Genomic DNA, 15,664 nt, shown 5'->3' on the forward strand with positions numbered 1-15,664 from the left:
TGTCATTACGTAAATTGCCTTATGACAAGATAAACGTATCGAAAGTGCATAGTAACGCGTTCAATATTTAATCTATGAATTACCGAGAGCAGCAAGAATTATAGCTCAGTTTCCTCTTTATTAAAGTTGACTGAAGTTCTAAGCTCATTTGCATGCTTTCGCTTTTGTGCTCGGAAAATATTTTCACATAGATACGCAAATGTAGTATTACGAAAACGTTGGGAAAATTCTCAATAATTTCAATGCACCGCCGGTGGCAAATGTCTGATCCGTGAACGTTGTATTGCACAGACTACAAGCTTCCAATTGTCGACGGCGACCAGGACACTTTTTAAGCAGAGATTTTCACATTGAAATTCTGTACAATATTTCCATTTATAGAATACTAGGGATTACAGAGCGCGTGCTTAGCGTGCGTCATTGCATTCGGATATAATTAATTAATTACATTAATTTCTTTAGGATAATTACAATCGAGTGGTCTACGGCCGATGGCGAATTGCCGGTTCACTTACTTTCGTAGCTTTCAGTTAGGTTGAGGTAGGTTATTTTCCCTCCTTCCCTCCTTCCATCCTTCCTTCCGTGGCAGTTTTCTGGGTTATCCTGACGTGTCGTAGCACTTCACATCACTCGACGCTGTATTACACTGCTCTGCTTTTTTTTCATGATCACTAACACCATCACTCGAGAGACGAACGACCGAAAGAATGACGGTGGATCATCGCGGCGATTTTCTACGATTAAAATTAACAAGCGCGAAAAGAACGATCGTTCGTTGTATAAATTTGCACTCTCGATATCCATGGCGTTGCTCACTTCCACCGAGTCTTCGCTCGTGCCGTTCTCGTACCGAAAACTTGTACTACGCGACGAACGAGACGGGCCGCGATATGAAACGTTCTTCGCGCACTTCATCTTCTTCGAGGTCCTCAAAAATGCTCGGTACTGGTTAAGAATTCCGGCCGCGACGAAAGAAAGACGCGCGAGGTGCAGATCTCACACTCTGAATGTGACGGGTTTCCGGAATCTGCCAAAGAAAATTTTAATTGGGAGCCGGCCGAAAATGCCCGATTAATACGCGGAGTAATACGCGTCGGACGGTGGCGCCGCGTTGCGTCACCTGCTACGTAACCTTGTCGTTCCGGAACACTTTTTTATAGGCACGAAACGAAGCACAGAATAACGAGTAAAATGACATAGGAACGCAGAAAATGATCGTTCAATCCCCGAGTCGACGACGTCGACACATATTCGTACGCGACACATCCTATCCGCGGTCGAAAATCCGTGCAATTGCGGAGCGATTAGAGACGCACCTCCACGTCCGAGTCTCCGCAACTAGACTGAAGTTGTAAGAATTTCGGCTCTTAGAGGAAAAGAGAGAACCGCGGAAAGAGTGAGACAGTCGATAGGCCCGATCGTCAATTGACCGTTGTTCTTCTCGGACAGAGTTCTCGAAGCATTGAGCTCAAAGCCGAGTTCTTTCTTTTATGTTTTTTAGATACGTTCGGCGAGCTCAAAGCGTCTTCTTCTAAAACAAATAAACGAGAATTTTCTTTTTTTTTTTTTTTTCTTGAGACTCCGAGAACTACCGTCACTTCCGAGCTGTCAAATCGTCGTCGTTATAAAATTCGCGTTATACCAATTTTTTTATATAAGATTAAAAAAGACACTCTTATTATATTATTATTTACAGGCGAAGTTAGTTGAGTTTGTTATAAGTTCAATTAACCCAGCTGTTTCTGAAACTCGATTATCTCAGATACTTGCAATTAGACGATTCGCATACGTACATACATACATACATACACGAATTTCGCGAATTATATTTGGTACGAAGACACCGTCGTGTTTCTTGATTACACATGCGTATACATTGCAAATTCACTGGCTGCAATTTTTAATTAATTTTCAATAAAATAGTCTGCATTCTACAATCTTTACAAATGGCTTAATCAATTACTTGACCATTTGTTATTGTTACAGCAAACGTTTGTTAAACAAAAAGGTGCAGTCGCGTTTTGCGTGATCGAGGTGTATACACGGCTCTGCAAGTGCATTAACTTAATTGATCGAAATTGTCGTCGCGCTGGCGCGAATAAACGAATCAACCTAATCTGCTAATGAAACAAGTCGCGCTTAGACACGCGATCGCAGCTAATAAAGTTCGATAGAGTCAAGGGCAACAACGCTGGTATTTATGAATTTAATTAGCCGCTGCTCTTTTGTGTTAACGTACGCAATATCACGAAGGTGTGCAATTAGGCACCTTGTTAAATTGAATATTCAAAACCATTATGATTTCGCTCTATGGTTGAATTTATATCTGCGTTGCATTGCTTCTACAGAATGTTCCAAATATGTCATTCCCGAAAATTGTGGATAAGAAATTAGAATCGAAGACGAAAAGTCGTATATAATTTTATAAATTCGTCGGTCGTTACAAAAAAAAAAAAAATTAAATTAATTAATTAAAACGTCTAGACGAATAAAAACCTTAACAGCAACAAAACTAAAAATGAATTTAGATCCTGCGGTCGTTAAATGAAGTGTATTAGATAAAAGCGAAAAAAAAAAAGGAAAAACAATTATAATTTCATGAGCGACATGTTATTTGGAACATTCTGTACAATTTGCAATATGTGTGAATCACGGTACGATAATATTGCGCGGAAACACGGTGGGTAACATAATATTATACGCCGGATATTGCGACGTAATAATCAAGTAAACGAGGTAACAACAATACATAATGTAACACGAAGAAAATAAAATAAATTACGTTACCGTACGATATGAATATAACGTTTAGCTTCCTACTGCTTTCTTTTTTTTTTCTTACTTTAACGTTAATAAATTAATGTAAGATAAGAAATAATTTCTTCAATAGATAACATACTAATGGGAGATAGGCGTGCGAATATATATATTGCTTACATTTGCTGCAACGATAATTACATTTTTTTTTTTTTTAAAGCAAGTGTGAGATATCAATTAACTAAATATCTTGAATTTGAAATAGCGTACAACCGTAAATAATAGATTGCGAAGCATTACTCTAAATCGAAAATACGTCCGTGTTGTCACCTCAACTTTGAGTTGAAACATAGGTTTCCAAGTTTCGCAATTGCGTCGATTCAGCAATTATCGAACTTTGCGTGGTGCTCTAGCTTGGCACCTACCGTTTGGTTTTCCACTTGACGATAAGTGAATTTAACGACGGGCATAATGCTCGAAATGTGCGGTACGCTTGCGACGCACAATTCCCAGATTATAAATTACGAAAGAATTAGCCGCGCCTTTGGTCATATCGATTTAATTCGGTATTATTCTCATATTATTTTACATCTTTCTTCGAAACTTTGTACTATTTATTCTTGGCACGTGCCATATGTTAAATTAATTTCCTTCACTCTCTAATAAATTACCAAAATCCACACGTGAAAATGTGCAATTAAAAACTTGTTTATTATTATGCGTTTATTAATTTATAATTAATTTCTGTATTTTGCTTTACTCATGGAGAGAAATGAGATTTCTATGTTTTTCATTTTCTGGTGACTTGGTCACCAGAACTTTTACTGCATGATGCAATTAAGAAATTGCTGACTGACAGCATTTGGATTTTACGTATGCAAATGTAGAATAAACGCGCTGGATGTCTGGCTACAATTTATTTGTGTTCCTCTTTTTATATTTCTAATACAAAACGCAAATACTGGCCACTTTCTGCTGTATATTTTTTTTATCTATATGATTAATTTACAGAACACTCTCGACGCACGATAAAAATAATCTTTTTCGTATTAAAAATGTATTTGTTCATTGACATTGTCGCTGGCTCCTGGGTAACGTAAATTTAGATTGAAATTCAGCGGAAATTATACATTTGCATTTTAAATCTAATATACCTTGCCCGTTTCCATAAATTTATCTTTTTTTTTTTTAATCACGTGAATAAGAAATTTTATTTACGTCAAAGAATATTATTTAGATATCGAATTTTCTCATTTTATCACATTGAATATTAAAAAGTATAATTCATTATACATTCTTTTTAGCATACTGTTGCAGTATTTCACGAAACTGAATATGCTAAAGAAATAAATATGAAAAATTAAATATAATACATATTATTAGAATTAAAGAATGCACTTGATATAAACATTTATGACGTTAAAATCTTCATTTGCATAGCTTTATTTAAATAATGTTAACGTGTGCGTGCGTCCACTCGTCTAAAACATATTCATTTTAATTAAATTTTTCCCTTTGTATTCAATAAGGATTTATATATAAACTGGGTGTTTTATTTGTTCAAAAGTTTAGATATGTGGCATGTTTCATAAAGATAACAGAGCCATGGCCCAGCGATGGGTTATTTGCCGCTTTATTGCGCACTGTTTTATTTGCAACGATTACATGTGGTGACGTGAACAAATGCCCTCTTGTTGGACAACGCACCCTCACTGACTGTATGTCACGCACGTGCGTTAACTGTTATTTGCCTACATCCACGTACAAACGGAAAAACATATTTTCACATGCAACAAGGTCTTTTTGTAATAAATACGAATTTACGTTAAATACGATGGGACATATTTTTTTAGTTAATATTAACAAAATCTACTTTTGCAAACTTTCTGTCTGAAAGAAAAATAATGGGAAAAAAATGTCCTATCTTAAAAAATTGATGTAACGCGTAAATTAGCTGTTAATTGTTACCGCTTCAAACCGACGCTGATTAGTTCTCTCTCGCTTGGCTTGCTTCACAATTTTCTTTTATCTTTGCCGTTTTTAAAAACTCAATTTTGTGGTATTTAGTTAAAAAATTAAAGGCGTGTAAAATCTTTTTTTTTTTTTTTTCTAAATAATTATCGAGATCCGATTATTTCACGTTGCATAACGGACACTGCCAATTTTTAACGCACGGTTCCTCTCAATTAAAACGCTTTCAATTTTAGCTCACAAAAAATCCTATTTAGTTCAATTATTAAATCGGCGATTTTAAAATTTGATTTTATTTTAATATTTAATTAATATGTCCAGGCAAAGGCGGGGGTCTTCGCGATTTTCGAGATCGAGGACGACCTGGCGGAAGTATCGTCTTTGGAGAGACATACTAATTTAATATCACAATTAAATCGAACGAGTACAATTAAAGAAAACGAGAGAAACGAATAGATAACCGCGGGGGAGACGGAAGGGACGGACAGGGTGAAAGCGAGCGCGAGCCTACGTGCCGCGCTAAATATTTCCCCCACTACTCCCACTCTCACCTGTCCTTCTCCAGCGGTCGAGCAACACACACGTCCGTACGCGTTACGCAAACCGCGTGCTCTTGCCGAAATTAATACGTATTTCCTTTCAACAAATACCTCGCGATACGAGATCTTCTCCTCTCCGTTCTCCGCGTGAGGAGAGCACGTGCGATTACGTCTCCTTTCGTTAAAGAACGTACTACGCAACGACCACGTGTTCGTGCCGTGTCGGTCGTTCCGGGAGTCTCGTACGGTATTCGGACGTAATTTTTCGGCATGGCTTTATTTAAAACGCGAGGGCAATATAATTTTTGCGATTGTAAAGTCACGGAAGGATGTTCGCGAGTGTCCAGTGCGCGGAAGGATGACTCGGCACGTGCTACCTGAGAGGAGGAGGAGGCCCAGGAAGGGTATCCTGCCCCGGCGGAGCAACCCCAGGGTAAGTATAAATTTTTCTTTGAAATAAAATGCTTTGAATGTGATATCTACAAAATAATTCTTTAATTTGTGTGTTTCAGATCAAGAGAAACTCCGCTGCTTCGCATCGTTTAGTGAGAACTTAAAGTGCCGCGCGCCGATATCAGTCATCATACGAACCGCAGCCGGTTCGTCGGTCGTTTCGGGAGTGCCGCTAGTTTTTCGGCGTTTTTTTTTAACGATTTTCTTGTTCATTTTCGGAAGTGCGTTCGCGAGTTACTTGTGCGCGGAAGGATGGCTCGTCACGTCCCATCTGAGAGGATGAGCAGGCCCACCAGGAGGCATCAGGCATCGGCGGAGCAACTTTTAGGTAAGCATTAATTTCTCTAATAAAATCTTTATTAAAAGATTTCCTCTACTTTTTTTTTATTAATTTTTTACACCGATATACATGTCTACATTAATATATTTCTTTTTATGTTACAGCCACCGGCAGAAATCTACAACTCCGCTGACGCTCATGCAGATCGGTAAGCCAGTAACTTGTTTTCAGGTTTTTCTCTTTACAGCAGTGCCGAAAAATATCGCGCGCAAGTGATCAATAATTGTCGCGAATTTAAAATCACGGTCGCGTTCGCGAGTGTCTTGTGCGCGGAAGGATGGCTCGTCACGTCCCATCTGAGAGGAGGAGCAGGCCCGGGGGGCATCATACATCGGCGGAGCAACTTTTAGGTGAGAATAAATTCTCTTTTTTAATTTGTCATTTTATTAATTTAATTTTAATTTTAATTTTTTTTTATTAAAGAATCAAATACATACGCGTAATTTTTTTTTTTGTTTAAACATTAACTATTTTCAGCACGTCTACATTAATATATTTCTTTTTGTTACAGTCACCGGGATAATTCTTCAACTCCGCTGAAGCTCATGCAGATTGGTAAGTCGCATAATTTCTTTTTCATAGTTTGCAATAAAGATCTCTTAAAAAACAGCGAGCGCGTAGCGCGCACTTGGTTTCTTTTAATATTAAAAAACAATTAAAAATAAAAGAAAGAAAAGAGGGATAAGATAAGACTGTTATTTTCACAAAAGTTAGAGAACAATCGCGGGAAAAGTTCTGAAAGTAACGCGAGCACCTAATGAAGTATCGAAACTGACACCCGCGCTCTTTTCCACCTTTCGAATTTGCGTAGTATTAATTTCGTTCCCCCGACGCGAACGCGGTGGCTTTGACTGCACATTGAATTTTCATGAAAACAACAGCGAACGTCCAATACGCCCGTTATTTCCGAATTCCGTATGTGCAGGACGGAATGCGTAATTGCGCGAAATCAGGCGCGACGCGTCGACCGCGGGCGATGCAACAATTGCGGGTCTCGGCCGCGAGATACGGTTGATTGTGCGGCGCATACCGATGTCGCGGGATGTGCATTTACGTCGAAACGGCCGCGTTTCGCAAGGCGTATATCTGATACGGCGTTTCCTGCGGCCACGACAATTCTCGGTCGTGAAAAGCCAAAGTAATAATTGCGGCGCGCAGGCAGCCTCGAGCTAATTATCACGCCCGCGCCGCGCCGGTTCGATAACGCGGCTTGTGCGGCAGACAGTTGCTCGGCGGGCTCGATTTTATATTTAATTGTTCGCGTGAAGTGTGTCATTGGGTTGGAAGTACGGCGTCGCGATGCGTTACCATTCCTCACGCGGTATCCTCGTCCGGAATTATCGCCGTATTTACATGACTGGCGTAATCTCCTCCTGACAACACGTTAATCTCCTCTGCATTACGCGTGTTTGTAAATCAACCTGCATTGGATTATATCGTCGCTTTCGCGATAACATCAGTCGTGCCGTGATTGACTCGATTTTAAATTGAATAAATTAACGCCGGCTATTTCTCTGTCGATATTCCTCTATGGGCGCCCGACGTCGAAAAATTTATACACCGATTGTCGAATTTCCAACGTTATTGTCCGCTTGCAAATTTCTTGTGAATTTTTATATAACGATACGTGAACGGCATATCCGTGACGCGTGATAATTTCAACATTTTCATGCGAGAGAGAGAAAAAAAATCTTTTTTCGTTTGTATTCCGCATATTAAATGTTTCCGTGTATCACTTTATTTCGCGCGTCTCCATAGTAAACGCGTTCAAAGGGTACTATTTGCTTAAAAGAAATGTAAGCTCTCAATGCAATACAAATATAATAACTATATGGATCATAATGACAAATATTTTTCATATTTTAGCGAACATTTATCTTAGAGATTTTTTAATATTTTTTTTTACAGTTTTATCCAAATATTTATTATATTTGTGACATTTTCTGCAATATTCCTTCAATAAACATTCGTTAATGTTTATAAAAGATTCGCATTTAAAATCTATTCATTCAAACATAAAATAATTAAAATCAGCTTGACCAAAAATACGAGATGTTAGTTCTGCATATTATCATTTCAATAGGAGTCGAGAGTTTCAACTGCTCGTATGTATGTATAGAACCTACGTATTTCCTATATGTAACTATATCCGGTTGCCAGCTGGAATCACACGTTACAGTTAGCGGAAGCCGATGGTAGACTGAATCCGGAAAACGCGCAAAGTGCAAACGTTTACGGTATTGAAGAGAACACGCGAACGTTATTCTCAGTATATATATAGTTCTATTCGGGGCAAATTATTTTCGTCCTTGATTAAAGGATCAAATCACATCAGCGTAATAATATAAATTTACTTTTCCAAGATAAATTTTTAATAATGCAATAAATCTCAAGATAAAAGATTTTATATTTAACACCGTCGTTTCAAGCTAATTTTTTTTTTATCTAACTTTTATTCCGTAAAAATTACGATAATTTCGAAATAATAATTCGTTATATTTTATTCTTCATCTTGAAACAGAGATAACTTTCCGTCTAAATTATAATTTAATTATCTCGATGATTTGTTCCGTTTTAATCAACTAGCGCGGAAATTACCGAAAAAAAAGGGGTTATAAAAACGAAGTATTTCTGACGGATATATCGATCAAAGATTTTATTGATGCTTGTCTTTGTCTCGATTGAGGTTTGTCTCTATTGAAAATGTTCAGAGAGAATGATGTCCATCGATTCAGCTGTAATTTCACAGAATGGACCACTTTGAAGGGCGAATAAAAATACTAGACTAAATGAGACTACGAAGGTAAAGTTTTTATCGCGTTTTATATCCGTTTTTCTTTACGTTTCGTTCTAGAAAAGTAATACTGCAAATTAATTTAAAAATTATTAAATTAATATTATGCTAACCTCTTTTATTTAAAAATGCATTAAAAGCTAAACTTGTTAGAACAAAAATGTCGCGCGTAACATTGCCTACAAATTAATAGCGCGTATCTGTTTCGCATATTTATATCGCCGAGAAATTGATAAGTGTTTATCCGTTAGAAGATCAATTTCAATTGTTAAATCGCTCCAAATTTATCCATTGAAATCACGACTCGTTAATTTATCGCCGACAAGCAAACAATAAAATCCTGTATCAGAATTTACATTTAATCGTAAAATTCTATGGTTAGAACCTTTTCATTATTAAAGCTTTCCATCTACGTCATGGCATAATTTATTTTGAAACGTTTTTGGTATTATTCGACGAATCCTATTTTTTAAATCAAGTGTTTTGTGGACATCTGACAAATAAGATCTGTGCCACAACGCCAAATTGTATAGAAAATCTATATCAAAAAATGTCAATGGAAAAGTGCAATAGAATCACGTCGGAAATGTTCTAAAATGTTTGTAATAACTTTGAACAGAACTTCACAATTCTAGAGACCACTCGAAACCATTTCAAACACTTACGTTTCAGTTTTCACTATCTAAATTGTAAGTCTTTCAAATGGAAATTTTCATAAAAACAAGTTAAAGGTTGTCCAAACTAAAATTATCGAAAAGCAATATTATTTTATAATAAATCAAACATAAAGTTCATTATTTTATTACTGACGCAGTCGCTTCCATCTTTAAGAAACAAAATCCTCCTTGATAACTCGATAGCTTTTCAATCTTTTTTCTGTCGAAGCTAGACAATATTGATTTGAATAATTCAAATACTGGCAACAAGTTCATTAACCTTGTGTTAAAATTATTAAAACGTTTTTACGAAATTTGAGATAAGCTATTTTTTTTTCTTAAAAGAAATATAACTACCAACTAAACGTTAGCAAATGGTTAATCGATCTTGTAAAAGAAGATGCGACGTTAAGTAGATCACATTATCAGTGTGACGATATCTACACGCTACTATATTTAATGTACTCTCGGCAAGTGATGCATATCATATGAATGTGTGTGTTCCTACATTATTTTTATTGAGATATATTTATATTACAATTAAATCGAATTAAACAGAATGGTAATTTGAGTAAAATATTAATTTCATAACGTTGCGCAAAAATTGATAAAATACCTCACTAATATATTACGTAAATAATACATTTCATGCATAATTAATATAGCCTGAACATTAATAATATTTAAATATTAATGTTATTTGTAACTAGTTGTTATTGATATAATAACTCAAAACAGATTCTTTCGACGTTATTAAAACTGTTGCTTCTTTTCCTATGTCATTTTTTTTCGTAAAAAGCTTTTAAGTATCGTGAAAACCGTGTTAAATAATCAAAGATATATTTTACGAACGTCCCGATAATTGATATCATGGAAAACCGTGCAATTTATCGCATTTTGTTATACGATACGACCAACCACTTTCAACGATACTGTTATTTGTGAATATTTTTAATTGTACAATATATCGTAGTATCGTATTGCCTTCATTATAATATTCTTATATTGCATTATATTCAACGTTGTTGTTAATGAATACTTGATTTTATCCTTCGCCATAGTTTACATGCCATAAACTATAGCAAATACCTTGCAAGCACTCTACGTAATCTTGCTGAATAAACCGTATAAACCTGTCGGAGTAAATACGGAGCTTTGGATATGGTTTATAGGCACGTTGAATAGGGTTTTACTATTAGTTCTCGATATTGCGAACTTCAAATATCGTTTCGATCCCACAAAGGAATTCTTCCCATGAATTGCAGTTAGAGAATACCATGGGTATTTTATCATAAGTGATTTAGTACAAAGTGGGAATTACATGCGTTGTAAACGTAACAAATTAAATATAAAAAAAAAATATATATATGTATATAAAAAAAAGAACACCAAACGTAAAATTTAATAAAATACAGAATATAAAATGTGAAATAAAAAAAAAATGTGGCTCTCTCTCTTTCTAAAAATATTAATTCCTTTTTCGCCAATCATAAAGTTAAATTTGCAAGCAATTAGAGAAATTAGTTTTATTAATTACTCGCATAAAGATGCATACTCTTACTAAATAATCAACAGCAATAATTTAGAAATATTAAACCTTTTGTACCCGATAAGAGGCGTCTTAAAAATAGTTCTTCTGTGGAAACAGGGTATAATTGAAAATAGTAATAACACAAACTCGAGATACGTATAGCGAAATGTGTCGATGTCGCGCGGTGATGTGATACATAATACTTATTTATCACACGTAAGGGATTTTAAACGTACATATATTTTTTTACACTAGTCTCGCTTTGCTACATCTGGGAATGTCTCCTCGGGGAGAGCTGGCACGGAATATAAGATAAAAATGGCTACGCGCGTGGTATGCTGCTGGCCTATTTTTTTCTCTTTTTCTTCTTTTTTTTTTCTTTTTTTTCTTTTTTTTGCAGCGAATCCCTAGCGATACGAGTTCTCTGTTGCAACGCGTTCTCCATTGTGCAGGTTGTGCTTTGGGCTCTCGGCTGAAAGCCTTTACTATGCAATTACCTACACGTCTCTTCAAGAATACGCATTCGGTCACCTGTCCTGCACTGTTCTATTCGTATTACTTTTTTGAATAAACGCAGATCACTCCGTCATATTTCAAGATCTCGATATAAGGTAAAGGAAAGATGCTCGCGTAAGAAATAAAAATTATTTTTGCGGTTCCACGGATGTAGGCTTTTTGCTGTTATTTCTTCAACAGTTAGTATTGTCTTAGTGCTCTCTTATTATTATATTCTATAGACTATTAATAAGTCTGTTTAAAGAATGTTAAGAGAAAAAAATGAAAGGATTAATTATTTGTCGATTATCGGTTGATTATATTGGTCGAGGGAAGTCTCGATCGCAAGAGATCGCTAGAATTGACACGAAGTGGCGAGGGCTACTGGTATCGACAGGCTTCAACGATCAGGCCGTCAGAGTCTATCATGATTTCGAATCCAGTTCAGTGTTGCATTCGCAAAATCTCCTTGTGACCGGCACATGAGAGTTTCATTAGTCGACGACATTATTATTTATGAAAGCAATCTCGCCGCAGTTCAATTAACATGATCCAATGTAAATTCGAACTAGGTTTACGTAAAATGGGAAATGGGAATTTTAGACGATGATTCACAAAGTTAGAGGCTACACTGTTGTTTATTGTTTCAGATTCGTAGTTTCCTGTCCGCGTTGTACTTTTCACATAAAATCATTTATATGTATTTTGAATAACAGCATGAACTTTTTGCGTTTAATAAAGTATTTTTTCACAAAGGAGTGAAATTAAAAGTATGTTACGTTGTTTTGTTTAAATGTGATAAATATCACATATGTAAATTATTAAAAAAAAAAAAAAGTGAGAGAAAAAAAGTAGAACGAGAAATATTTTTTTCTACAATAAGGCAGCGAAACAAAAGAATATGTATTTAATGATATGTCAGTGACTTTGTGGACTTTAAATCCAGAAGCTCGAGATCGAATAGAAAGGTTTTGTGACAAGCGATTTGATATTTTCAGTCTGTAAAGCCTCGCAACGTTTACACTCGCTATTTCGATATTTTAGAACTGTTTTTCGTTGGGGCGAATTTATAGCAAGTCTCTACGAAAATACACCGTTTTATAGCGAAGTCAAACCGCGGAAAGTCATTAAAATGTAATGCGATCGTTAGAGCATTGAAGGCAGGTGATTCGAAATAAAACGTAATTCGTTACGCCAATCGGATTTTCACAGATAGTTTCATTAAATTCTCAATTAATTCCGGTCGTTTGAAAGTCTGTAGACAGTTCGTTCATAGTTTTATTATATTTTGTAAGGCGCCTTGTCGATACGTATAATTTATTTTAAATATAATATAGTTTAGCTTCTATATCTTTTTCTATAACTGCTGTTGTATTATTGCGATAACAAATTTGCTTCTCGTATTATTAATAATAAGTTAAAAAATAACATTAATTATCGTAATAATGGAGAGGTGTCGCGATAGTTTTCCAGACACAGATCTTAATTGGGTCTGTATAATTAATTCTTATCTCGCGAACTAAAAGTCCAGGATAATAAGAAACGGTGTTATTACCGTCATTACGATTACTATCATAAATGTTGCATACGCGCGCGGATAGAGGCAAGTAATAAAGGGATTAAGTCGTGTATGAAGCGCTTTATCCGAACAGAAGCACTCGCTTTGCACCCGAACCGTAAAGCCGCATTTAACGGAAGCTGCTGTTGCTGCTGCTACTCCCAACTTCGCACATACACGCGATCACACAGCGGCTTCCGGAATTACGTACTTTAGCGTTTCGAGTGCGCGCGATGACGTCGCGTCCGTGGCCCGCTCTTAACAATCGGGAATTTGGGTAAACGTACGCGATTCTCCCGCTATTATTTCCACGTGGCACATGCTCTGATTAATAACTGGCCGAACGAGGGATCGAAATAAACCGCGCGCGCCTCACGAAAATTTGGAACTTGGCTCCCCTTTCCGAATAATCTTATCGTCGCCTGCGATTCTACGCAAGATGACAAAATTAGCAGCGGGAAAATACTTGGCGAGCACAGTAAAGATCCCCCGAAGGTTTATAAATTAATTTCCGATGTGCAGTAAGATACATTTGCAACTATAATGGAATAAAAAAAAAAGAGAGAGCGGCAACTCGTTCGAATTGAGCTTTAGGATAAGGATAAATTAATAACAACGTTATCTATTGTTATGAATGAAAAAAGAGTAAGATATAACTCGATTACGGATAATGAAATATGATGTAAAGTATTTCCTGGCATTGAAACTGCCTTTTATGTCGGTGTAACAACGATGCTAGCTGCGAGATACGATTTGTGAGAAAGAGAGAGAGACGCGAGTCTAGTTAAGCGGCCCGGTTTTCTCGAGAATTGCTATTATAAAACTTGGAAGACGATACAACGCAGTGATTTGATTATGAAATACAGTCGCTGTATGTGAGGAGACAGAGGGCCAAATTATCACGTGTCGCGAATAATCGACGTAAAATATCGGTGTAGCATAGCGTTTGTAGTCACGAATCGAGGTGCGCTTTAAATCCAGAGGGTCGTTTCTCGCAGAATATCTATACATGCGAAAGAAAGAAAATAAAAAAAAAAAAAAAAAGAAAAAGGGAAAGAGAGAAAATATTCGGATCAAAGAGTCACGAGAATTAAATGCAGTCCTATGCATATTTAAATAGGTTTCTTTGCAGTCATATTTCTTACGGTTTATGTGACGCACGCTTTTATAGTACAGTGTAAATGTATTTTTAAAAAGTAACTGCTTATTAAAATATATGAGCTTACTGAATATACATTTGGACATATTCATCTGTAGGCTCGCAGGCAGAAATAAAATGGTATGAGAATTATTTTCGAGAAAAACATTTTGCGAGGCATCTGCAATAAAATTCTTTTTACTAAAGTAATAGAGGCGATAATTTTTGGACGCGCCGTACTTTTATATAAATGTGATTTATATAATAGCAAGAGTGATGCACCCTTATGAAGCCGTCACATCATATGACAAAAGCACTTTTTCATGAAGCGCTTTTTTTTATAACTTTATATAAAATCGAAAGCTCGTTGTCACAAAAATACGACATTTATGTAACTTGTATAACACCAGGGCCATTTTAATTGAACGAAAAAAATTTTCCCGAATATGATAATTACGTGGGATGGATTTTAATACGTTGATGACTTTACATTAAGGTTCTTTGTCTCAAGCAAAAACTATTCGTGAAGCAAGTGCTGATTTTTCATACATATACATTAAAATTTTTTAGCGATTTTTAGTAATTTAAGATCACGTTGGAATTGCCTTCAAAATTCCGCAAGAAATAATTTCAAGGTTATTTCTTCGCAGCATCGCAGCGATTCTTTTTTTTTTTTCTTTATTTTTATACCATAATTTCGAGTGCGATAAATTACGATTAGGTACGTTTTCTGTTTACTTCCCCCAGTTTTAACGTAAGATCAATTACTTGTTGCATCGAAGAAAGAAAATTACCTTTTTCCTCCATGCTCGCGGATGCGATCTCCTCGGGCTTGGCCTCAATCCAAATTGGTTTCCTCGAGTTGAGTATCATCGACGGCGCGACGTCTCGCACTTCACTTTTTTCGCGACATGTTTATTCGTAGCGCGACGCTACCGAACTTCCCGAATTTACCTATCCAAGGAGACGACACGATTTCTCTGCGCACATCGAGATTCGGGTGGCGGATCACGGGCGAATTTGATCGCGCGCGGACAAATATTTACCCCGGTGTCGAATTCAATTAAATTTTATACGTGGGAATTCTCGCGACCGCGGTTGCCGCTCCGTTCGACGGCACCATTATTCAATTATTTATTCGTTTTGAAACTGATTTTTCTCTTATCTTGGAGACGAGGAAAGCGATAGCGGCAAAGGGACGTTCGCGAGTGTACCGTACCGACGAGAAGTTTGTCACAAAATTGAGCCTTCCAAAGTTTACTGTAAATTAATCGCGAATTAATTCTCGATCGAGTAAAGATCAAAGATTGAAAATTGCCCGCTTATTATGAAATGTAATTTATAACGTAATGCACGCGAATCACTTTGAAAAGTTTTTTTCTTTAGGTCTTATAACCTAATACTTTTTGACGGACTCACCGTCCAACCGCTT

General features: G+C 36.4%; 1 protein-coding gene across 4 annotated transcripts in view; it reads right to left on the reverse strand.

Annotated features, from left to right (window-relative positions):
- Positions 1-15,664, reverse strand: part of Adcy2 (adenylate cyclase type 2 Ac76E) — a 32,819-nt gene extending 17,155 nt beyond the window's left edge. For 3 of the 4 annotated variants that reach the window (XM_070669246.1, XM_070669245.1, XM_070669244.1), the window contains exon 1: positions 15,027-15,664. In XM_070669246.1, the coding sequence (XP_070525347.1) occupies positions 15,027-15,105 (79 nt within the window). In that variant the 5' untranslated portion in view covers positions 15,106-15,664. Of the gene's footprint in view, positions 1-515; positions 1,448-15,026 lie in introns of those variants that run through there. The other variant, XM_070669247.1, reaches the window with a different exon arrangement.

Source organism: Cardiocondyla obscurior, linkage group LG18, assembly GCF_019399895.1.
Source record: "Cardiocondyla obscurior isolate alpha-2009 linkage group LG18, Cobs3.1, whole genome shotgun sequence".
Lineage (NCBI taxonomy): Eukaryota > Metazoa > Arthropoda > Insecta > Hymenoptera > Formicidae > Cardiocondyla > Cardiocondyla obscurior.